Consider the following 24,164-nt stretch of genomic DNA (forward strand, 5'->3'; position numbering starts at 1 on the left):
TGATACCTGTCTCTGGACCTGCTGTTTCTTTAGCTTACCCGCTCTTCCAGGAGACATCTGTATGCTCCCCACTAAGTTCATCCCTAGATCCCACTACCTAAAACTACAACACTACTTCTGAAATTTCCTGGTTCCCTTACTGCTTTATTTTCCCTCCCTAACACTTATCCTAATATGCTATGCACTTAAATGATTTACCTTATTTACTATTTATCCTCAGAATATAAGGTATTTGAAGGCAAGGATTTGTTTCTTTTCTATTTTCTTCAGTCTAATCCTCAGAGACCATACCAATGCATGGTAAATAGCAGGTACTCAACAAATAATTTTTGAGTGAATTATATAACAAAGTTAGTATTTAATGGGTTATTAGCATTTGTCCTGAACATGCTGGCATGTTTACAAGATTGAAATTTACACAAATCTATCAAGAACTTAACTTCCAGAGCAACAGTCATTTTATAAACGGTAACTGTAAACTCCACTATTGAGTTATATCATGGCAGAATTCATGACCAAAGAATGAGGAAAAAGACAAGGCACTGTAATGTAATTTATAACCAAACTATCTCACACTAAAATAAACTTATGATTTAAAGAAATCAAAGAAAAGTGACAGTAGCTGCAGAAGCCACTTACAGTAGACTTTTCAGGGGAAGATGGGACATCAAATGTTTCACTAATATGGTTTTCCAGATCTTGTTGGGAATGCGAATAATGAATTTGGTTCCAACTATTTTTCTTAGATTGTTTTGGTGGTAAAGCTGGAGGCTGTCCATCTTCAGGGGTCTCTTGTGATCTAAACAAGAAAAAAAGAGGGAAGAACGAGTATTTTGGAAGTTTAACTTAATGATGCGACAACTACTAGAGGAGTGTTGAATCATCACTGAAGAGACAAAAGTACATCTCATCAGAGTCTATAATTTAAGGTGAGAAGGCAAAACTCCAATTAACAGAGTATAAGGATCTATTTGTGGCAGCAGAAATTGATAAGAAAAGGTAAGTATGTAAACTGATTTTCTGTATATAAAGAGAATTGAAAATGAATCTTGATGTGAATGGAAGGGGAGAGCGAGTGGGAAAGGGGAGGGTTGCGGGTGGGAGGGAAGTTATGGGGGGGGGGGGAAGCCATTGTAATCCATAAGCTGTACTTTGGAAATTTATATTCATTAAATAAAAGTTAAAAAAAACTTAGGTTAAAAAAAATTTAAAAAAAAAAAAAGAAAAGAAAAGGTAAGTATGGTAGCAGAAATTTCAAGGTAGAAACTTACTTTTTTTTTTTATTGAAGATTTATTTATTTATTTGAAAGGCAGAGTTAGAAAAGATGGAGAGACTTTCCAACTGTTGGTTCACTCCCCAAATGGCCCCAATGAAACCAGAAGCCTGGAATTCCACCAGGATCACCCACATGGGTGGCAGGGGCCCACGCACTTGGGCCATTTGCTGCTGCTTTCCCAGACGCATTAGCAGGGAGCTGGATAAGAAGTGGAACTGCTGGGACTCGAACTGGTCTGGTGCCCATGTGGGATGCCTGCATCTCAGGTGGTGGTTTATCCTCTGTGCCACGGAGCCAGCTCCAGAAACTATAGCTTTTAAGAACAAGTGTAGTATGCGTAACATTACTTGTGAATTTTCCACAAAGGCCAGAAGGGGGACCCAGTGGTTCAACTTGTGTCCTAGGGAACACACATCTAAGGAAATTGTGGAGTTTGGGAGAAAGTAACAAAACAGGAAAGAGAAAATAGTTCTTGATAACAGCACTGACCATCATTGGAGTTATCTATCTCTAGGAAGGCAGGCTGTCCTCTGGGAAAAGAAAATTACCATCTCTCATTTTAGGCATATTTGGATAAACAAAATATACTGTTTTTTTTTTTTTTTTTGACAGGCAGAGTGGACAGTGAGAGAGAGAGAGAGAAAGGTCTTCCTTTTTGCTGTTGGTTCACCCTCCAATGGCCGCTGTGTCAGGCGCACCGCACTGATCCGAAGCCAGGAGCCAGGTGCTTCTCCTGGTCTCCCATGGGGTGCAGGGCCCAAGCACTTGAGCCATCCTCCACTGCCTTCCCAGGCCATAGCAGAGAGCTGGCCCAGGAGAGGGGCAACCGGGACAGAATCCGGCGCCCCGACCGGGACTAGAACCCGGTGTGCCAGAGCCGCAAGGTGGAGGATTAGCCTGTTAAGCCATGGCGCCGGCCCAAAATATACTGTTAAAAAAATAAGAATCATCCCCTCATTGAGCCTAAGCGCTGGTGAGAGAGTTGACAGTTGCTGTGTCAAGCCACTTGGCTGCTGTTGTGGTACTTGGGCAGAGACTTTACCCAGTATCTACTCACTTCTGTTGATTGACAAAAGATGCCTAATACCTAAGCTATAAGGCTTTGAGAAAGTGAACTGTATTAGATTATATTGTTGTTCTAAATATTTACATCCTCTACTCCAACATCAGGCTTGGCCATGTGACTTGGTTTAGGTCAAAGAAATGTGGAAAGAAGTGGTATGTGTCACTATGAAAGGAAGTTTTAAGAAACAGCTCATTAAGCTTCTTTTTTTATCCTTGGTCATGAGACTAGCCATGTCCCAAACTGGGAACTGCTTTCAGTCTTGGCCATGGGATAAAGAAAATGTGGAAAAGAGCCACAGCTCACCCAAGATATACATATAATGTAAGAAAGGGATTACCTTTGCTGTAAGTCACTGTAAATTAAGCTCATTTATTATCCCAACATAATTTAGCTCAGAATAACTGGAAGATTATTACCACAGTGGCCCTTGTATACATTCTCGCTGTGCTTAATCCAACATATTGCTTGAATTCTTTTAATGTTTAGCTGATGGTAAAACTAAAATCTATAAATGTGGAATAACAAAATATTGTAAGTTGCAAGGAAAAAAAATCAACAAAGTCTCTTTGGGATACAGAGTTTTTGTTTTGTCAACTGGGACAATTCATTTTTCTTACTTCACTGAGTTCTCTTGAATTGAACTGTAGGTAATTTATGTAAAAGCTGACTATACACAACTAATGTTTATTATCATAATTTTACCATTAAGTTTATTTTTTCAAAACTCTCTCATTATTCTTGAAGTTAAATCTGGCTGAACTTCAAATGCAGTGTTAGAGTCAAAATTGAATGCAGGGGCTGGCTCTGTGGCACAATGGGTTAACGCCCTGGCCTGAAGCGCCTGCATCCCATAAGGACGCTGGTTCTAGTCCTGGCTGCTCCTTTTCCTATCCAGCTCTCTGCTATGGCCTGGGAAAGCAATAGAAGATGGCCCAAGTCCTTGGGACCCTGCACCCGTGTGGGAGACCTGGTGGAAGCTCCTGGCTCCTGGCTTTGGAAGACCTCTCTCTTTCTCTTTCTCTCTCTCTGCCTCTCCTCTCTCTGTGTAACTCTAACTTTCAAATAAATAAATAAATCTTAAAAAAAAATTGAATACAAACACATATTTATGCCTTATAAAATACATGCCTAAGGAGAAAGCTCCAAGGATCTTAAATTCTTGAGAACTAAGGACAGGAAACAAAACTCTTCACAGCTTCTAATCCTTGAATTTGCTCTCTCATTTCAGGTCAGAAAAGCAGAATAAAGGCACTTAAGGGGTGAGGGCTTTTGAATCTGATTCATATATATTATGTCATGGGTATATGTGAATTTTAAATCAATGTCCCTTAATTACTATGCATGACACTTTTTAAAGTTACAGAATTAGAAAACCAACAAATGTTTAGAAATGTTAAAATAATCAAATATTAAATTTCCATTAATTCTATCTCTTGCCAACTCGTTCCCCATGGGTCATTGAGCAGTGTGTTGTCTGTCCTATTTCCCATTCTCTGTAATGTCTACATGACTAAACCTCTTCTATTTGATGGCTTAGTTAGTCTTCCTTGGTTAGCTCTACCGAAGTCCAGCTAGGGCACTTGAATCTTTTCATGGTTTTTCCAGAGTGTAACTGCTCTCCTGACCAATCCTCCTTTCTTCCACCCATCACTCAGATCCATCCTTTCTTTAAGCCTGACCACAGTCTCTATTATATTATTATATCTCTTTCTCCTTTTCAATAATTAATGAGTTTTCTTATCTATTTATCTTCTATTTTACTTTCTTCCCCAATTCTTCCACTGTGTTTTTGTTTGCATAAGCTATTTGTATTATATAAGCCAATAAATCAAGATTTTGCATATTAATGTGAGAATAAGCAGGTTATACATTACACTGATATAGTATTTTTTTTTTTTTTTTTTGACAGGCAGAGTGGACAATGAGAGAGAGAGACAGAGAGGAAGGTCTTCCTTTACTGTTGGTTCACCCTCCAATGGCCGCTGCACCGCGCTGATCCAAAGCCAGGAGCCAGGTGCTTCTCCTGGTCTCCCATGGGGTGCAGGGCCCAAGCACTTGGGCCATCCTCCACTGCCTTCCCAGGCCACAGCAGAGAGCTGGACTGGAAGAGGAGCAACCGGGACAGAATCCAGTGCCCCGACCAGGACTAGAACCCGGTGTGCCGGTGCCACAGGCGGAGGATTAGCCTATTGAGCCACGGCGCCGGCCACACTGATATAGTATTAACACTGAAATAAGAAGTTGAATTTATGTATTAACCAGTATGCCAATATAAGGTAGGAATGGATTTTATTTAAAAAAATATTTCTTTATCCATTTATTTGAAAGGCAGAGTGACACAGAGAGAGACAGAAAGAGAACTCGATTTTCTATTTGCTGGTTTACTCCCCAAATGCCTACAACAGCTGGAGCTGGGCCAGGTGGAAGACAAGAGCCAGGAACTCCACCCTGTTCTCCCACATGGGTGGCAGGAAATCAACAAAGCACTTGGGCCATCACCTACTGCCTCCCAGGTACATTAGCAGGAATCTGGATTGGAAGTGAGCAATAGCTGGGTCTCAAACCAGTCATTCCAATAGGAGATGCAGGCATCCCAAACAGTGGCTTAAGCTACTGTGCCACAACAGCCATCCCAGGAATGGATTTTAGAAATAATTTGTGCAGTGGTGGGCAATGTAACACAAAGGTTAAGACACTGCTTGCTGCTGCTCGGGATGCCTGAATCCCATATTGGAGTGGTTGGAATCCTGGCTACTTCGTTTCTGATCTAGCTATCTGGCAATGCACCAGGGAGGCAGCAGGTGATGACTCAAGTACTTGAGTACCTGCCACATACAATGGAGACCCAAACATGGTGTCCTCACTTCAGGTTCACCTAGCCCTGCTGCCAATTGCAGCCAACTGGGGAAGTAAACCAATGGATGGAGGCCAGTGCTGTGGCATAGCTGGTAAAGCTGTCATCTGCAGTGCTGATATCCCATGTGGGCACCGGTTCGAGACCCGGCTGCTCCACTTCCGATCCAGCTCTCTGCCACGGCATGGGAAAGCAGTGGAAGATGGTCCAAGTGCTTGGGCCCCTGCACCCACGGGGGAGACCTGGAGGAAGCTCCTGGCTCCTGATCAGCACAGCTCTGGCCATTGTGGCCAATTGGGGAGTGAACGAGCAGATAGATGTCCTCTTTCTCTCTCTGCCTCTCCTCTTTCCGTGTAACTCTGACTTTCAAATAAATAAATAAATCTTAAAAGAAAAAGAAGCGGATGGAAGATCTCTCTGCCTTTCAAATAAATAAACACATCTTTTAAAAAAAAAAGACGTGTGCATGTTTTCTAATTTAATTTTAAAGGTTTATTTATATTTTGAAAGTTACAGAGAGGGAGAGACAGAAAAGAGGGAGTGTACATGTTTTCTATGACTTATTCACTGAGCTGGTCACTCAACTTTCTCTTTTCTGTTAATTTTCTCAACACTGTCCGCTCATTGTTAGGTTATCTTTCAAGAAATATTAAGAAATCTCATATTTCTTTATTCTCTGATTACATTGCTACATTATCTGCATAAATTTATGACTATATTCAACAAAAATAAAAAATAGTCAGGGATTAGGTAGTAGGAAAAGGCCTCAAGAAATCTCAGGAACAAGTAAGCATATTTATAAATATATACATTTTCAGGCCCAGCACTGTGGCGTAGCAGGTAAAGCTGCCTACGGTGCCAGCATCCCATATGGGCAGCTGGTTCGAGTCCTGGGAGCTCCAGTTCTGATCTGGCTCTCTGCTATGGCCTGGGAGGGCAGTGAATGATGGCCCAAGTCCTTGGGCCCCTGCACCCACATGGGAGACCCAGAGGAAGCTCCTGGCTCCTGACTTCCAATCAGCTCAGCTCTGACTGTTGCAGTCATTTGAGGAGTGAACCAGCAGATGGAGGCTCTCTCTCTGCTTCTCCTTTTCTAACTCTTTCAAATAAATAAATAAATAAATAAATAAATCTTTTAAAACATATACATTTCCAAAAATAGTATAAATAAAATCTTGCACCAAAACCCCTAATTTCCCAGATTACTTCAAATGAAGCAATTTGGGACATTTGAAAATATAAAATGTGGACGCAAAATGAAAAAAAAAAAGTCTCTTACGGCGATGATTCCAGAACAATGCTGTTGGCCTGTGTTGAAGATGGAGATCGCTGATTCACAGAAATTTCACTTGGGGAAGTATGAACCACATGGTCTACCAAATGGCCAACTGAAGACGGTCGTAACCGGGTTCCCTCTTGCGTGAACGCAGAATTTCGACTAATGAAAAGATAGAAAACAACAAAAACACAGTTTAATTCCCTTTTCTCAAATTTCTTAATTATAAGGTTGATTAGAAAAAATTATTTGGGTGGGAACTGAAGAGAATCACAATCACTTGGAAAGCATTTTCAAACAATATATGCCCCCTTAGAAATTCTGTTGGGAATTTAAAGGGAAAAGGATTGTGGTAAAAACAACTCAAAGATTTTAAGTCTATTAACAGATTTTGATTTATTCACAAGGGACCCTTACTATGCAAGTCAATTCTGGGGAAACTGGAGTTCTTTGTTTAATGCTGTATTCCCTTATTCCACAAAAACAAGTGGCAGGCAGAGGAAATAATGTCCTGGAGTAACGAAGAACACATGTGACCAAAAGAGTGCTCTTTCTATATATCCTCATTTTCAGGCGAGAGACACACGCAGTAATTTAGAAATTAGCAAAATACACACCTGGTATTGGTTTGTACTTACTGATTAGGAGTTCCAGGTGGAGACCGTGATGGAAGGCTTTGTGTTTCTAATCTGTCATCAGATATTGAGTTTCTGCTTACTACTTCCCAATCCATTAATTTTCGTGCTAAGGGCTTACTTGGGGATCTGGAGTAATAAAATAATTTTATTTTAATACCCTAAACCATGAAAAAAAATCCTAAATTTGGTTTAATAGCTTATATCCTAGGTGAGTCAACATAAAGAGGTTACTTATGATAAACTAATTCATTTAGTGGCTATTTATCAAATAACTTCCTAAAAATGTACAGTGGCTTTATATGAAGAAGCAAAGAAAAGGCCAGGAACAACAGGACAGAAACTGAGGAGAAGAAAAACAGAAGAAACACGAAAAGAGAAAGGAAAAATGTAAGGGGGCAGTTTGCTATCAGACATTTTCTCAGATGTTATCAACATTATCAATACTGGCTACTGCTACTGCAGATTTTCTGGAAATCTAGATTGTCTTGGAATGTATTAAATAAGTCCTACAATATTATCTTCTGGATGTCTTTATGTCTAAATCTCAATCCTCTGCTTCCACGAAGAGAACAAAACTGATAATTATGCATCTTGCACGTTATCATTTTCTAAACATATAGCTGGTTAGTGGGTTTTCTTTTGGTTTTTACAAAAACATTTTGAAAGGTTAACTATTCTGTCATGAGGTAGTCAGTAAAAAATGCTTTATTGCCTATCCAGAAATTGTCAGCTATCAGAGTGATTAAGATGAGAACTAAGTGATTTTTTAAAATATATATATTTATTTCTTTGAAAGGCAGAGTTAGAGAGACAACATGCAGAGAGAGACAGAGATCTTCTGTCCACTGGTTAACTCCACAAATGGCTACAAAAGCCAGGACTGGGCCAGACGGAAGCCAGAAGCTTCATACTGGTCTTCCCCAAGGGTGCAGGGGCCCAAGTACTTGAGCTATCCTCCACTGCTTTCCCAGGTACATTTAGCAGGGAGTTGAATCAGAAGTGGAGCAGCTGAGACATGAATTGGTGCCCATATGGGATGCCCAGTGTCATAGGAACAGCCTAACCTGCTGTGCCACAACACTGGGCCCCCTCATTATTTTTTTTTAAGACTTATTTATTTATTTGAAAGGCAGTTACAGAGAGGCAGAGGCAGGAGGAGGGAAGGAGAAGAGGAGGGGGAGGAGGGGAAAGGGAGAGACAGTCTTCCACCGCTGGTTCTCTTCCCAAATACCTGAAATGGTCAGAGCTGGGCTGATCTGGAGACTGAAACTGGAGCCAGGAGTCAGGAGCCAGGAGCCAGGAGCCAGGAGCCAGCAGCCTCTTCCAGGTCTAGCTTTTTTATATTCAGTTTTTAAATGGCAGCTAATTTAACAAATTAAGCTATTTTATAAAACTGCAATAAATTATCCTGTAGTTTTATATTTCAGTAATAAATTCACTGAAGCATATAAAAATTACTGTTTTTCATTATATCACAAGAAAAATAAAAACAGCTCCTGTTATCTAACTATAAAAACCAGATCAGAGAAATTTAGATAAAGCACCTATTTGTGTAAAGTTAAAAACAAAGACTATTTCTGGACGGCACCGCGGCTCACTAGGCTAATCCTCTGCCTTGCGGCGCCGGCACACCGGGTTCTAGTCCCGGTCAGGGCACTGATCCTGTCTCGGTTGCCCCTCTTCCAGGCCAGCTCTCTGCTGTGGCCAGGGAGTGCAGTAGAGGATGGCCCAAGTGCTTGGGCCCTGCACCCCATGGGAGACCAGGAGAAGCACCTGGCTCCTGGCTTTGGATCAGCGCGGTGTGCCGGCTGCAGCACGCCTACTGCGGCGGCCATTGGAGGGTGAACCAACGGCAAAAGGAAGTCCCTTCTCTCTGCTCTCTGTCTCTCTCTCACTGTCCACTCTGCCTGTCAAAAATTAAAAAAAAAAAAAAAAAAAAAAAAAAAAAAAAAAAAAAAAACAAAGACTATTTTTGGTTACAGTTCACAGGATTCATAGGTCTTAATTATGTGAATTTGGATTTACTTTCATATTTTCCAGTAGTAAGAAGGAATTGTGCTTAGTACTGTACTTTTTAGCTCATCAAGATTTTTTTTCTCTTAAAGTTGACCATCATTTTTTCCCTCTTCTCATATATGATGCATGTGCTTTTGTATGGATTTTTAAAAATTATCAAGGCATAAAGCAAATGTGATATTAAGTTACCCAATACGTTAAAACTGTATGGCAGGTAAATTTGGTTTAGTAGTTAAGGTGCCACCGGAGGCGCTTGCGCTGTGGGTTAAAGCCCAGGCCTGCAGTGCTAACATCCCATATCAGCGCCGGTTCAAGTCCTGGCTGCTCCACTTCCAATCCAGTTCTCTGCTATGGCCTGGGAAAGCAGTAGATGGCCCATGTCTTTGGCCCCCGTGTGGGAGACTAGGAAAAAGCTCCTGGCTTCAGATCAGCTCAGCTCCGACTGTTGCGGTCATTTGGGGAGTGAACCAGTGGATGGAAGAATTCTCTCTCTCTGTAACTCCTTCTTTCAAATAAAATAAATCCTAAAAAAAAAAAAAAAATGTTGCCACTGGAGATACCCACATCCTATATTAGAAGGCCTGGTTTAAGTCACTGCTACTCTGCTGCTGATCCAGCTTCCCACATAGGTGGCTACAAGCATGTGGGAGACCCAAATTGAGTTCTGGTCTCCTGGTTTCAGTGTGGTCCAGCTGTGTCTGTTGTGGGCATTTGGAAAGTGAACCAGGATAGAAGTTCCCTTTCTGTCTCTGCCTTTCCAAATACAAATAAAAATAAATTTAAAAATTAAAAGAATAAACCTTTAATGAGATTATATAATAAAATTCTAATATCATTAAGTTTGCAGTGGCTTGTTGCCTAAAATACCTTTTTCAATATGTTAAACATGTAAAAAGAACTATAGTAGACTAAAAAAGCATGATAATACTGACCAAAGGATATTTGATAAAGTGTTGCATACATAGCAGGAAGCATGAAAATAATGTGCATTTACACTGAATCCTAGCTCTGGCCTTTTATTAAACAAATCACTTAAATTTTTATATCCAAATAACTGCATTTACTGGTACAATATGATTCTTAGATCCTTCTCTACCTATGATTTAGGAGTATCTAAAATTTTAATGTAATGATTTAGCCTATCAGTTTTACTACACCATGAATAACCTAAGTTACTGAAGAATCCAAACCACCTTAGTGTCCTATCTTTTCAATAACTCATATCCAAAACCTTTTTAGTTTCACATAATGATATCCTCTTAATTTAAAAACTAATGGGAATTTTCTTAAGAGATGTAATGTTATTAGCCAAAAGGGATGCTGATCAGATTTTACTTTTCGTAAGTGAATTCAAAGTAAATTAAGTATGAACACTTTTCATCATTATGGGTTTAAATTATAGGATTTTTTTTGACAACCCAGGATACCATTTAGTCCTACCTTCTCATATTGCAGTGCAAAAAGGAGCCTTTCAGGCACAACAAAATAGTAATCAAGTATATGATACCATGCACTCAGTTTCTAAAACAGCATTGTAAACTTACCATAACTTAGCCTTTGTGGCTTTTCTATTAATGCTAATTCTTAATGTTAAAAAGCTATTCTTTCCTCATATATCAGAGTATTAAATGTGAGCCATGAGAGGGCTCACTAACTATAGTCAGGAGATCAACTACTTTCATTTTCTAAGAGAAGGAGAAAGTCATTTGAAGAAAGAAAATCTAGCACACTCACCAAGTATAAAACATCAGGAAACGTTACTGCTGTTGATGGAATGAATACGGTTGGAAATGTTTTGAATTTAAAACCAAATTTCAGGTATTTTCTTTTATTAACAGTTTTAACCTCAGAGACCCACCCACTCAGGCTTGCTGTCTATGTTTCCTGTTAAGTGTGGAAATTTCAGAGAAAAATATACCACACTGATCACTGTGTTTGCAATGTGGTAAACTTATTTTCTGACTATGGCATCTTACTTTTGTATTGTATCAAAACACTGTTTTGTTCTCTTTTTAGATATTATTATTTGACAAATGAAAAAGTGTGACAGCAATTCAGAGATCATGTATAAGCAAAAGAATATCATCATCAAAAAATCTTGTCATACTAATGATATAAGCAGAAATCTTTTCTGAGTTTTTCACTGCCAACTCAAATTCTAAGAATGACATGAATAGAATTTCCTAACTCGTAGTAACTTAATAATTTAGTAAGTAACTTAATAATTGCTAAAAGTATTAGAAAATTTTGGTAGACATATATCAAGTCATCAGAACAAAATGTTGGTATTTTAGAAAAACAATCGCACAAAAGCTTAGTCTTGCAGAGATAAAGGGATCATTAAAACAGCCTAGTACTGTTATAATCTCTTCCCTGTTGATGACTTATTTCAACAAAAATTCATAGAATTCTAGCAAAACAAAAGGAATGGGAGAGTCATACTAGGCTTGTCATATTGGAATTGCAACACTACTGTCAATGTATATTTATTCTATCAAATAACCTGATAAGCATACATTTTACCAACAGATATATAAAATGAAAGCTAAGATGCAGATGTAACTGCATATATTTAAAATCTTATATGGTCAAAAATATTAAAATAACACTTAAAAGTAATAATTTGCATGTGATACTAAGCTTAATATGCAAATACATCTGTTATTTGATAGTCACATTGGGACATCATACTATTATATAGTACAACTAGTCATCAAATCACATGTTCTGTTTTTTAAAATAAATATCAAGTAAGAAAAAAACTTATTGTTAGAGAAGGATTAAAAAGGTTTAAGTGTACAGTTATGGTGTAGTTACAAAATAAGAATAAGAAAAATAAATTTTGATTTTGACAAGTGTTGAAATGAGTGTTACAAATAAGTTACAGTACTAAGACCTGTAACAAACACATTAAAAATGAAAACAATGAAACTGATAGGAAATAAATGATTTCTTCATCAAGAGCAATTACAAGGAAAATAATTTCATATTAACATTTTATTGTACATTGCATCTTTGTACAAGTCTTTCTACTTCCTGACTGGGTACCATGGTATCTGAAACTACAAAAGGAGAAAATTTTTGTGGTCATGTCTATTAGCATCTCTGTATTCTTTTGTTTCCCTTCCAAAATAATGCCACATTAGGTCTAAATTAAGATTTATGTTTAATAGACAAAATTACTATATTTCTCATAAATCTAAAATCAAGACACATTGATTTTAAAACTTTTCTTTAAAGATTTAAAACATTTTTGAGCAAGTTCTAAAATAAATTATGTAATGCAAATTCAAGTTAGCTAATCACAGCCAAACACCACAGCTCTGACCAGCTGAATGCTTGCCACATCAAGACATTGTCACTAACAGTCTTCCTGTTCAATAGATTAATCAGACAACCAGGATGAAAGCAACCCAGAATGAAGGAAAAAAAAAAAGGTAAGTTTTATTATTCAAACAAATTAAAAATGTGTTTCAGTATTTTGCTTGTTTTTTTAAAATGTCCTTACTACAAGGAGCACACGGTATTCTTTATTAATGTTCCTGTCTTGCAGAACATACTACTGTGACAGCTTCAGACAGTGCTCGCAGCAGCTCCTACTCTGGGGGCAGGACAGGGCCAAGGCAGGAATTCTAAAGTTAACATCTAGATTATGATAAGCACATTTAGCTGTTAAAAGATTTATCGCCAGTATAAATTATTAAACTTTCAACAGCAAAGAAAATCTGCATAGATATATATTGTGATAAAAGCAAGCAATAAAATAAATGAAACTTTTAAACCAAGTATATACATACATATAAATATCTTTGTGAATATATGTGGAAACAAATCTAAAATTAAAAACTATCTCCCCAAATTTTAATTGATTGTTTTGGGATGTCAGTTTTTCTTTGTTATTTGACATTGTTTTTTTTTTTTTTTTTTTTTGACAGGCACAGTGGACAGTGAGAGAGAGAGAGAGAGACAGAGAGGAAGGTCTTCCTTTTGCCATTGGTTCACCCTCCAATGGCCGCCACGGCCGGCGCGCTGCAGCCAGCGCATCGCGCTGATCTGAAGCCAGGAGCCAGGTGCTTCTCTTGGTCTCCCATGCGGGTGCAGGGCCCAAGAATTTGGGCCATCCTCCACTGCACTCCTGGACCACAGCAGAGAGCTGGCCTGGAAGGGGGGCAACCGGGACAGAATCCGGCGCCCCTATTGGGACTAGAACCTGGTGTGCTGGAGCCGCAGGAGGATTAGCTTATTGAAATGTGGCGCTGGCCACTGGTGGGGTTTTAAAATGAACTATCATTTCCATTACTAGAAAAAAGGAATAGTTTCAACTTTTGGAGGGAAGGGAAAATCTCCTTCAGAAACACAGAATAGGAGAGTTATCTGGATAAATACTAAGAGTAAGGTTTAAACAAAATAAAATCAAAAGCAACATCCCATCGTTCTTTTTATGAACACTCTCAAGCCTCCAAGAGCAGTAGATACCAAGCACACAGCTATTAAAAGACTTACCCTATGTAAGCTGTCTCCACTAAAGACAAACTCCTGTCTCTAACATACCTCTATCCAGTTGGTCATCAACTTTTGTGAGCTCCCTCAGACTTGCTCCCTAGTCTCCATTCCATCTCCATCTTTTATTATTTTCACTTGGATTACTGCAATTAAATTCTGGTTTTGTCTCTGGGTACCCAGTCTCTACTTACTAGTCCATTCTCTACCCTTGTTCATAAAACTATTTTCTAAAATGTAACTGTTATGTAACTTCACTAGTTAAAAGACAAACTGGCTATAACAAACTCTTAGAAAAATGAAGAAATAAATGGCAAACAAATTAAAAGCCATTTCTCTGTCTTAATGATATGATTTAAACAGAGATGTGAGCTGGATAACATACGATGTTTAAAATAGGAGACTAATCTTCCAACAAAATGTTATATTCATAATATGATAACTTGATTTAGCTTATTCAGAGCTACAGTGCTTGGCACAGGGTAAATGCACTTATAAAAATGAATCAATAAATGTATCATTCTCTCAACATAATATAGGAAAGGATGTGGTAATTCTATAATCACCTAGAAAAGGTTAATTTTAATACTTCTTTTTAAAAAACCAGATACTGAAATAAAATCAACTTACCTTGCAAATACCCTGTCTTTATTTGCCTTTTCTTTGCCATACTGAACTGATTGGACTTCAGTTCTCCCACTGAAATACACAAATATACACAACAATATCTTAAAGAGAACTATAAGATAAAGTGTCAACACACAACATGATAACATTACCATTTCATAAAAGGCAGGGCATTTCTAGCAGAGAAAAAGCAGAGTAGGAAGAAAAGACTGGACGACATTCCAGTTCCACTTGGATAGACGAAGTTTAGTTACAGTCCTTCCATTAGGAACATACACTTCACAGACATTTCACTTTCTGCTGCTTCTTTATTTTTTATTATTTTTTAAAGATTTATTTATTTGACAGGTAGAGTTACAGACAGTGTGAGAGAGAGACAGAGAGAAAGGTCTTCCTTCCATTGGTTTACTCTCCAAATGGCTGCAACGGCCAGAGCTACGCTGATCTGTAGCCAGGAGCCAGGAGCTTCTTCCTGGTCTCCCATGCGGATGCAGACGCACAAGGACCTGGGCCATCCTCCACTGCCATCCCAGGCCATAGCAGAGAGCTGAACTGGAAGAAAAGCAACCGGGGCTAGAACCAGCGCCCATATGGGATGCTGGTGCCACAGGCAGGGGATTAACCCAGTATGCCACGGCGCCAGCCTCTTCTTGCTACTTCTTAATTAAGAGCCAACATGGGAGAAATAATTTTGCACAAGAGGAATTCTTCTCTCTGAAGATACTCTGCCAAGGGTCAGAGATAGATGGTCATGCTCCAACTCAAGTAAACACTGCCAGCCCTGCCATCCCTCTTCAAGTCTGAGAGTTAGCTAGTGTTTCCATCACTCCTTAATGAATCCTGGAAAACTACTTTCTTTGGGCAAGCTATTTTTCCTTTTCTATTGCTAATGATCACAGACATGAAGAATGCTTATTCCCTCAACTCCTTCCATGTCCACATTCATGGCAACTGCAGATTTGTGCACATGGGAAGGAATTAAGGACAGGAACATTGTGGAGGTTGGGCACCAGGAGATCTGTCCTGAAGTTTTAGTCTAGCAAGCATATATTTATGCAGGGTAAAGGATTCTCCTTTATGGCACAACAATATGTTCACATTAACTTTGCTAATAAAGCTTGGTTCTCAGATAATTTGCTCATGGAAGCTCATAACTTAAGTGTTACTGAACACAAATTCCTAGTACATCAAATACAACCACTATAAATGTAGCTATCTGAAACATATAAGAGCAGCCAAACGCAGGTTTCTAAGGCTAAATAAGTGACTTTTAGATCATCACATAGGCATAGATAAATGAGAACTGAATGGCATGCTTGTGTTATGGAAAAATGAGAAACATTAGCACTATTTTTTTTTTTCTTGAGGTGCAGAGATGGGAGAGGGAGTGTACACACACGAGACAGAGACAGAGGTATCAAGAGATCCCCAAACGCCCTTGACGGTCAGTCAAGGCTGGGTCAAGCCAAAGCCGTCAGCTGGAAACTCAATCAAGGTCTCCTACATATATGGCAGGTACCCAACTACTTGAGCCATCACTGCTGCCTTCCAGGCCAGAGGTGGGTATTGAATCCAGGCACTCTGATGTATGACACAGGTGACCAACCAGTATCTTAAGCACTAGCACTAATGCCCACCCAAGCATGATCTTTAAATGTTGCTAAGTTGCCATTTCCTTAAAATATATATTTCTTCTAAGAAGGTAACAAATTAAGGTTCAACATTATTTTATATTTCTATATTAGTGATTTCAATCCCTTAGATACTTTCTAATGAGATCAGGGTTTGTCTATAAGGAAGCTGGTGGAGAAAGCAATAAATCCCGCTGACATATCCAATTCCACCTTTCTATCTAAATAACATACTAACCTCATAAGTGTGACACAGTTCTAATATTCCTGACAATTGGTTATTATAAGGAAAAATAATTTATTTAGGGCAAATCTATTAGGGATAGGACTGCGTCCAGCTAAACATTCGTCACGCTGACATTCTTACTTCACTTTCAACTACATTAATCATTTTGATGATTAAAAATTGCTTTTAGATATATATTAACTAGCAATAATCACGCCTCAGATAAACCTCTCTCTCTATATATATATATATTATTATTTTATTTTTTATTTAATAAATGTGAATTTACAAAGCGCAACTTTTGTATGGTTGTGGCTTCCCCCCCAACCTCCCTCCCTCCCGTGGCCCTCCTCTCTCCCTCTCCCATCCCGCCCTTTATCAAATTTCATTTTCAATTGCCTTCATATACTGAAGATCAACTTAGTATATACTAAGCAAGGATTTCAAAAGGCTGCACTCACACAACCGCACAAGGTATAGGGTACTGTTCGACTAGTAGTGTTTTTACGTTTCATAGTAAAACACATTAAGGACAGAGGTCCTATGTGGGGAGCATGTACCCAGTGACTCCTGTTGTTGATTTAACAATTGGCACTCTTATTTATGAAGTCAGCAATCACCTGAGACTCTTGCTATGAGCTGTCTAGGCTATGGAAGCCCCTTGAGTTCACCGACTCTGAACTTGTTTAGTCAAGGCCGTATCACAGTGGAGGTTCCTTCCTCCCTTCAGAGAAAGGCGCCTCTCTCCTTGATGGCCTGTTCCTTCTGCTGGGGTCTTGTTCACCAGGATCTTTCATTTGGATTGTTTTTTGCCAGCATGTCATGGCTTTCCATGCCTGTGAGACTCTCATGGACCTTTTTTAGCCAGATCCGAATGTCCCAAGGGTTGATTCTGAGGCAGGAGTGCTGTTTTGGGCGTTTGCCATTCTATGAGTCTGCTGTGTGTCCTGCTTCCCCCGCAGGATCATACTCTCCCTTTTAATTCTATCCTTCATTATTTGCTTACACTGGTCTTATTTGTGAAATCTCTTCGACACATACCCTATCTTTTTGATCGGTTGTGTATTTATACTTATCACTTTACCAAGTGCACTGGCATTGGTACCTGCCTCCTTGGTATGACTGAGTTGAAATCCCCTGGCACATTTCCAGCTCCACCATTGGAGGTAAGTCTGAGTGAGCATACCTCTAGATCTATTTTAAAGTTTTTAAAGACTATAAACACAAAACTTCTAAACTTATAAATATGATACACACACATTAATTTAATATGAACTGAGCTACTGTAGGCCCTAATGTACTGTCCTTCTGCTCTGCAGGGGCTGTAAGTCAACAAACTCCATTTTCTAGATTCTTTTGCCCTTCACTTTCTGTTTGGTTCTGCTTCTAAAAGGCACTGGTAGAAGATAAGAGAGTAGAGAAAGGCAGAGCAGGACTAGCTGAAAGATGCTGATAGTTGCTTTAACAGTCGTGGGGACAAGGGAAGGGCAAAATAAGCATCACGTAGATGGTTCCATCTTTGAGTAGAGCAGCACTTCTCTGGAGGATCCAGAACCAGCTCTGACAATGGCTCTAATAGTGTGTCTAGGCTTGTGGACTCCAGCCTCGAAGTGACATAGGTTCTTCTTCTTCTTTTTTTAATATTTATTATTTTTTTATTTGGAAGAGTTATGGAGGTAGGGGGAGAATCTTCCATCTGCTGGTTCACTTTTCAAATGGCAGCAATGGCCAGGGCTGAGCCAAGCAAAAACTAGGAGCCCAGAGTTTCTCCCAGGTCTCCAACATGGGTGCAGGGGTCCAAACACTTGGGCCATCTTCTGTTGTTTTCCCTGGCACATTAGTGGGCAACTGGATCGGAAGTGGAGTAGTTGGATCTCAAATCAGCTCCCATAGGGGATGCCGCTGCTGCAAGCAGAGGCTTAACCTGCTGTGCTACAACCCTGGCCCTGGGACACAGGTTCTGATCCTCTTGGCATTACCCACTGCTTCCCATTTGCCTCTTCCTTTGCTTTCCTAGCCTTTCCAATAGCTGTGTAACCAATTACCTTAATTAAACTGCTTCTGTTTGAAATATCAAAGACTTTTTGGTTCCCTGACTAAACCATGACTGATACATGCATTTTCCACTGAAGAAGATTCAATGGAACACTTACTCTAAAGGCTGGATGAGTAAGTTGAATTTCACAACAAAGAAGGAGCATTTTGAAAATGGCAGAAATTTGTGTAATACTAAAGTACCTATATTTGTGGAAAATGGAATTAAAAATGTTTATTTTAGTGCAACAATTCTGAAATCCGTGCATAGCTTTTACATAATACACACTTGCATATGCCTTTTGGAACCCCTGACTTTAGTACTAAGAATGAAATGCAAAACTGCACCAGTCTCAGCACACTCAGTATCACCAGTAAGTTACTTATCTTCTGAGCACTGAGAAAGTATCAATTGTTAAAAGATTTTATATACAGGTATACATACACTTATTGTAAGTAATTCAAACAACACAGAGAAGCACTGCAAAAGGAGCAAATCAAACAATTTGCTATGTATATTTTTAGCCACAGTTCCATCCCTAAGAAATCATCACCACTATGAGCAAGTAGAAATCATTCTGAAGTTTATTGTATACACAGAAAATGCTAGAAACATGACAGGTATAATTTTATTATAATGTGACGACTGTATAAATGTCACTTTCAATGGAAAACACCCTGATTTCCTCTGAATTAAAAGAAAGAAAAAGACTACTGCTAATCAAAAATAAAATACAGAAAAATGATTAAGAAAATCTTAATAAATTGGGCATTTAAAAACCACCTATTTCAAATTATTAATAGGCATTAAAATATTTCCTCCCACTAGCCCTTGCTTCCACTTTTTCTTTTTGCTGTATTATTTATTTTACTTTGTTAAAGTTTACACCATTTTAATTCTAGTCTGTAATCATTCTCAAGGTTGTCAGGGGTTCTATATTTGACAGATTTTAAAATATGTTTTGGTCACCTTTTTATTCTTTAGGACTTGGTAGACAAAGGGTGGCCCACAAGCCATACAAGCCTGAAGAAAAATTTTATTTGGTATACAAACTGTTTAAAATACTTAACCCAGGGGGCCTGGCTCCATGGCGCACTAGGTTAATGCTCCGCCTGCGGCGCCGGCTTCCCATATAGGCGCCAGGTTCTAGTCCCGGTTGCTCCTATTCCAGTCCAGCTTTCTGTGGCCCGGGAGGGCAGTGGAGGATGACCCAAGTGCTTGGGCCCCTGCACCCACATGGAAGACCAGGAGAAGGCACCCTGCTCCTGGCTTCGGATCGGTGCAGCGCTGACCATTGCGGCCATTTGGGGAGTGAACCAATGGAGGGAAGACCTTTCTCTCTGTCTCTCCCTCTCACTGTCTGTAACTCTACCTGTCAAATAAATAAATAAAAAATATTAAAAAAAATACTTAACCAAAACTGATAAATCTCTAGCAAGACTGATCAGGTATCAGTATCAAGGAGAGAAGTGACCTTATTACAGTTTCTGGAAATATTAGAAAGACAAAGGGGAATATTATAAACGTCATGCCAATAAATCTAACAAGTTAACCAATTGTATTTCTATCTAAAGGCAATGAACAATCTGAAATTAATATTAAGGAATTCCATTTGTAATATGATAAAAAATATGAAATGCTTAAGCATTTATTCCTTAAGGATAAATTTGACAAAAAAGACACGTATACTGAAAACTACAAACATTGCCTAGGAAAATAAAAGACAACTAAAGAAGAAAATATACCATGTTTCATGAACAAGAAGATTTAATTTTTTAAGATGTCAGTTGTCCCCAAATTGGTATGCGGATTCAACACAATCCTAATTAGAATTCCAAAAATTACATCCAAATGGATCCCGGGCCTAACAAAAAGTAAGAGCTAAACTATAAAACCTTTAGAAGAAAACAGAAAAATAAATCTTTGTGACCTTGGACCAAGCAAAGGTTTCTCAGATATGACAAAAGACCCATAAGTAACAGACTGGTAAACTGAATTTCATCACAATTCAAAACCTGTGCTCTTCAGAAGACAGTGGGGCCGGCGCCACGGCTCAATAGGCTAATCCTACGCCTTCCGGCGCCGGCACACAGGGTTCTAGTCCCAGTTGGGGCGCCGGATTCTGTCCCGGTTGCCCCTCTTCCAGGCCAGCTCTCTGCTGTGGCCCGGGAGTGCAATGGAGGATGGCCCAGGTCCTTGGGCCCTGCACCCGCATGGGAGACCAGGATAAGCGCTTGGCTCCTGGCTTCAGATCAGTGCAGTGCGCCGGCTGCAGCAGCCATTGGAGGGTGAACCAACGCAAAAAGGAAGACCTTTCTTTCTGTCTCTCTCTCTCACTGTCCACTCTGCCTGTCAAAAAATAAAAATAAAAAAAAAAAATAAAGAAAAAGACGACAGTGGAACATAATGAAAATAGCAGACACTGATGAAGATGTGGTAAAGCTAGAAGTCTCATACACTGCTAGTGAGCACATATATGGTACAACTAATTTGAAAAAAATGTTTGTCAGTTTCTTACAAAGTTAAAACATACATCTATGATATGACTTAGTCACTCTATTCTTAGGTATCTACCCTAGAAAAATTAAAACAAACATCTATTCAAAGATTTCCACATGCACGATCTCAGCAGCTTTATAGTCCAAACTCTTAAAAACCCATGACATCTATCATCAAATGAATGAACAAATTATAGTTCATCTATACAATAGAATACTACTCAAGAATAAAAAGAAATGAACTATCAATATAGTCAACAACATGAATCTGTAAATTATTATGTTGAGTAAAAACAATTATGTTGGCTACAAAGAATACTCCGTGTTCATTTCAATTTATAGAAAACCCTAGAAAGTTCAAAGCAGTCTACAGAAACAGAATGAAGTGGTAGCCTGAGGACGAATGAGGGAGAAAGGGGTTATAAAGAGACCTGAGGAAACTTATAGGAGTGATAGATATGCTTACTATCAAGTGGTAAGTAATTATATACTCATGCAGAAGATATTTTGGCTTTATGAATAAAATAAATGTCTTAGAACAAAAAGTTTTCATGTAAGTATTTAGTGAAAACACAATGAAAATTGTAACTTCTGTCTAGACTATAATAAGTAAATGTTGGTAATTTACATTAGAAAATAATAACCTGGAATACAGTGAACAGGACAGGATTCTTGCACCTGATGTATACTGCAACAACTTACAGAACTTTTACTGATAAAAACTTAAGAAGCTGTACTCCATTGGGATTTTGACTTAGTAGGTATGTTAACTAACAAGGATTCTATGGTTCCATACACTAGAACTTTATTTTAAAGGGAGGAAAAAATTCAATGATAAAGCCTTAATACAGAAGCAATACTTACCAGTACCGGAATTTTGAACCTAATGTAAAATAATGTGCAAAAAAATTCTTTTGAGGTGGAAGCGGTCTGTCCAAACGGAAGAATGTGTGATGTTCTACACATGCTTTCCATAAATTTTTACATGCTCGGTAATTCACCATATTGAATCCCAATAATGTTTCTCTAGATTCATGCTGTAATAAATGACAAAATGCAGAGAATACTGAAAAAAACATCAGTATCTAATGTTCCATTTAGTTTACTTTTGGCAAATTATTCCAGCCACACAAACAATAATCCTTCTAAGATCTTTTTTTGTTAAAAAAAAAAAAAGAAAAAAAAGCAGTAAATTAAATGGAAAGATTTATAAAATGTGAACTTCATTCAATAATAGCACAAATCTTAGGAACTTTTATCTTAGATCATAGTTAGAGGTTTGAAACTTTGTTTTTCAAAACTTATTAACTATGTTCTGCTTCAAAATGTAAATTCTGACCTATAATTTAAACTTTAAGATATATCATCACATGTTTTCATAACATCTCTACTATAAACAAGTAAATGAGCACTTCTGAATACTATTCTAGAATTAAATATAAAAATAATTAACTCTAAAGTAGAATCATTTAATGTTCTTGAAAAGTTAAATTACTAAATAATTTTAATGAAGTAAACTACATATAGAGAAATATACATCCAATCCATGTACAGTTCTGATTCTCACACGATGAATGGAACCATTTTACCTCAACCTAGATCAAGAAATGGATCATCACTATCACTTCACATGTATATTTGTCTCCCTTTTCTACCACATTATATTCCCAAAGCTAATTATTCTTCTCATTCTCCTCATTTTATATACACTGAATCACAAAACACATTTTTAGGTCTGGCCTATTTTGTTCAGCATGTTGCTGGTACACATCCACGTGGCTGTGAAGCAGAAACTCACCCACTTATCTTCCTCTTAGCAGTCTACTGTAATGAATACACCACAGCCTACTTCCCCCCTTTATTGCTGACAGACGTTTGATGTTTCCAGTTTGGGGGTAGAAAAATAATGACACTATAAATATACATTTCTGTTTTGTTGTCTGGTAGACATGAATGTATATTTCTGGGTCATAAGATATGCATATGTTCAGCTTTAGTACAAAATGCCCAACAGTTTTCCAGAATGATTAGATGAAAACATATTCTCTCCCATTAGCCTTTATACGTGCCACATACTAACTATAATGTGTCTTTCTATATGGTGAATATGTAGAAGTAGCACATTTTGGTTATAATTTGTAACTTCATGTTGACTAATGAGGTTCAACACCTTTTCATGTTAGTGGTCATGTATCCTCATGTGTGAAGTGTCTGGTCAAGTTACTAACATATACAGATAGTATATATAATCAAGGACTTCTATAATATGTATATCATATAAACATTTGCTCATTCACTGTCTAAATGATATCTTTTGATGAAGTTATTAATTTTAACATTGTCCAAATTACAATCTTTTATTTTAAGGTTAAGAAGGTTTCCTTCTATGTTTTGTTAAATCTTTGCCATCAAAGGTCATGACAATGTTTTCCATGACTAACCCACAGAAAAGTGTCAATGTCTAAGTAATAAATTACCACATGAGAAGATAATGTGTCTAAAACATTACATCTTAATCACCAGAAAATTAATTCTTAGTTAGGGGTAACAGTTGCTTTGTATAACATTTACATAGTTTATATGTCGTATCACATATCATAAACATCATGTAGAATAACAAAGAATGTCTCATGATGAGTATGTTACAGTAATGTTTTTCAATGTCAGCACATCTAAAATGCACGCACCCCTCCCTGCCTTTGACACCTGGAATATGTTCCAAAATGGCTATATGTGATTGTGACATTCTATGAATTGTGTTAGGAAAGCGACAAATAATTTACCCATGGTTTGAAAACAATGGACCCAAAATGTTGTACTGAGAGATAAACACATTGCATGAAATTTATTTAAAATTTTTAAAAAATTGTTTTGATGGGCTACTCTTTAAAAAGGTGTTAACTTATTTTATTTCTTTGAAAGGGAGAGACAGACAGACATCCAATATGCTGGTTTGCTTCCCAAATGCCCACAATAGCTGGGGGTGGGCCAGCCAAAGCCAGGAGTCAGGAACTCCATCTGGATTTCACACATGGATGGCAAGAACCCAGGTACTGGGGCCATCATCTACTGTCTCTCACGCACGTCAGCAGGGAGCAAGAATCACAAGTGCAGCCAGGACTCTAACCCAGGCACTCTGATGTGGGATATGGGCATTCCAAGTGATATTTTAACTATTGAGCAAAAACATCCACCCATATTCTATAAAGTTTAGGTATTTAAAAACAAAGAGACACTTTAGAGAGATAACCTGTACACAATCTTTAGTCAGCTGAACTTTACTGCTGTTGTTAAATGTGGGTAAACACATTCTAAACTGATGCATTACCTCAGAGAATGAGTGTGAGGCTTAAATGATATGAAAATAGTTGGTATATTACCAGGTATAAAGTAAGTTCTAAATAAATATCAGATATTATAACTATTATCATCATTACTAATAATACTATAATAGTAGGCAAATTAAAAAAACCTGATGTCTACAGTGCCATCGATAATTACTTAAAGGTTTGTTCTGTTT

The 24,164-nt window shown here is 38.2% G+C and overlaps 1 protein-coding gene across 3 annotated transcripts in view; it reads right to left on the minus strand.

The window, feature by feature from the left end:
* The window catches only part of PTPN4 (protein tyrosine phosphatase non-receptor type 4), a 193,787-nt gene that overhangs the window by 38,730 nt on the left and 130,893 nt on the right, over window positions 1–24,164 (minus strand). For all 3 annotated transcript variants that reach the window (XM_062184611.1, XM_062184543.1, XM_062184597.1), the window contains 5 exons: window positions 21,509–21,681; window positions 14,258–14,326; window positions 7,112–7,237; window positions 6,477–6,635; window positions 640–799 (listed from right to left, as the gene is read on the minus strand). In XM_062184611.1, the coding sequence (XP_062040595.1) occupies window positions 640–799; window positions 6,477–6,635; window positions 7,112–7,237; window positions 14,258–14,326; window positions 21,509–21,681 (687 nt within the window). The remainder of the gene's footprint in view (window positions 1–639; window positions 800–6,476; window positions 6,636–7,111; window positions 7,238–14,257; window positions 14,327–21,508; window positions 21,682–24,164) is intronic.

The sequence above is a fragment of the Lepus europaeus genome, chromosome 1 (genome assembly GCF_033115175.1).
Source record: "Lepus europaeus isolate LE1 chromosome 1, mLepTim1.pri, whole genome shotgun sequence".
Lineage (NCBI taxonomy): Eukaryota > Metazoa > Chordata > Mammalia > Lagomorpha > Leporidae > Lepus > Lepus europaeus.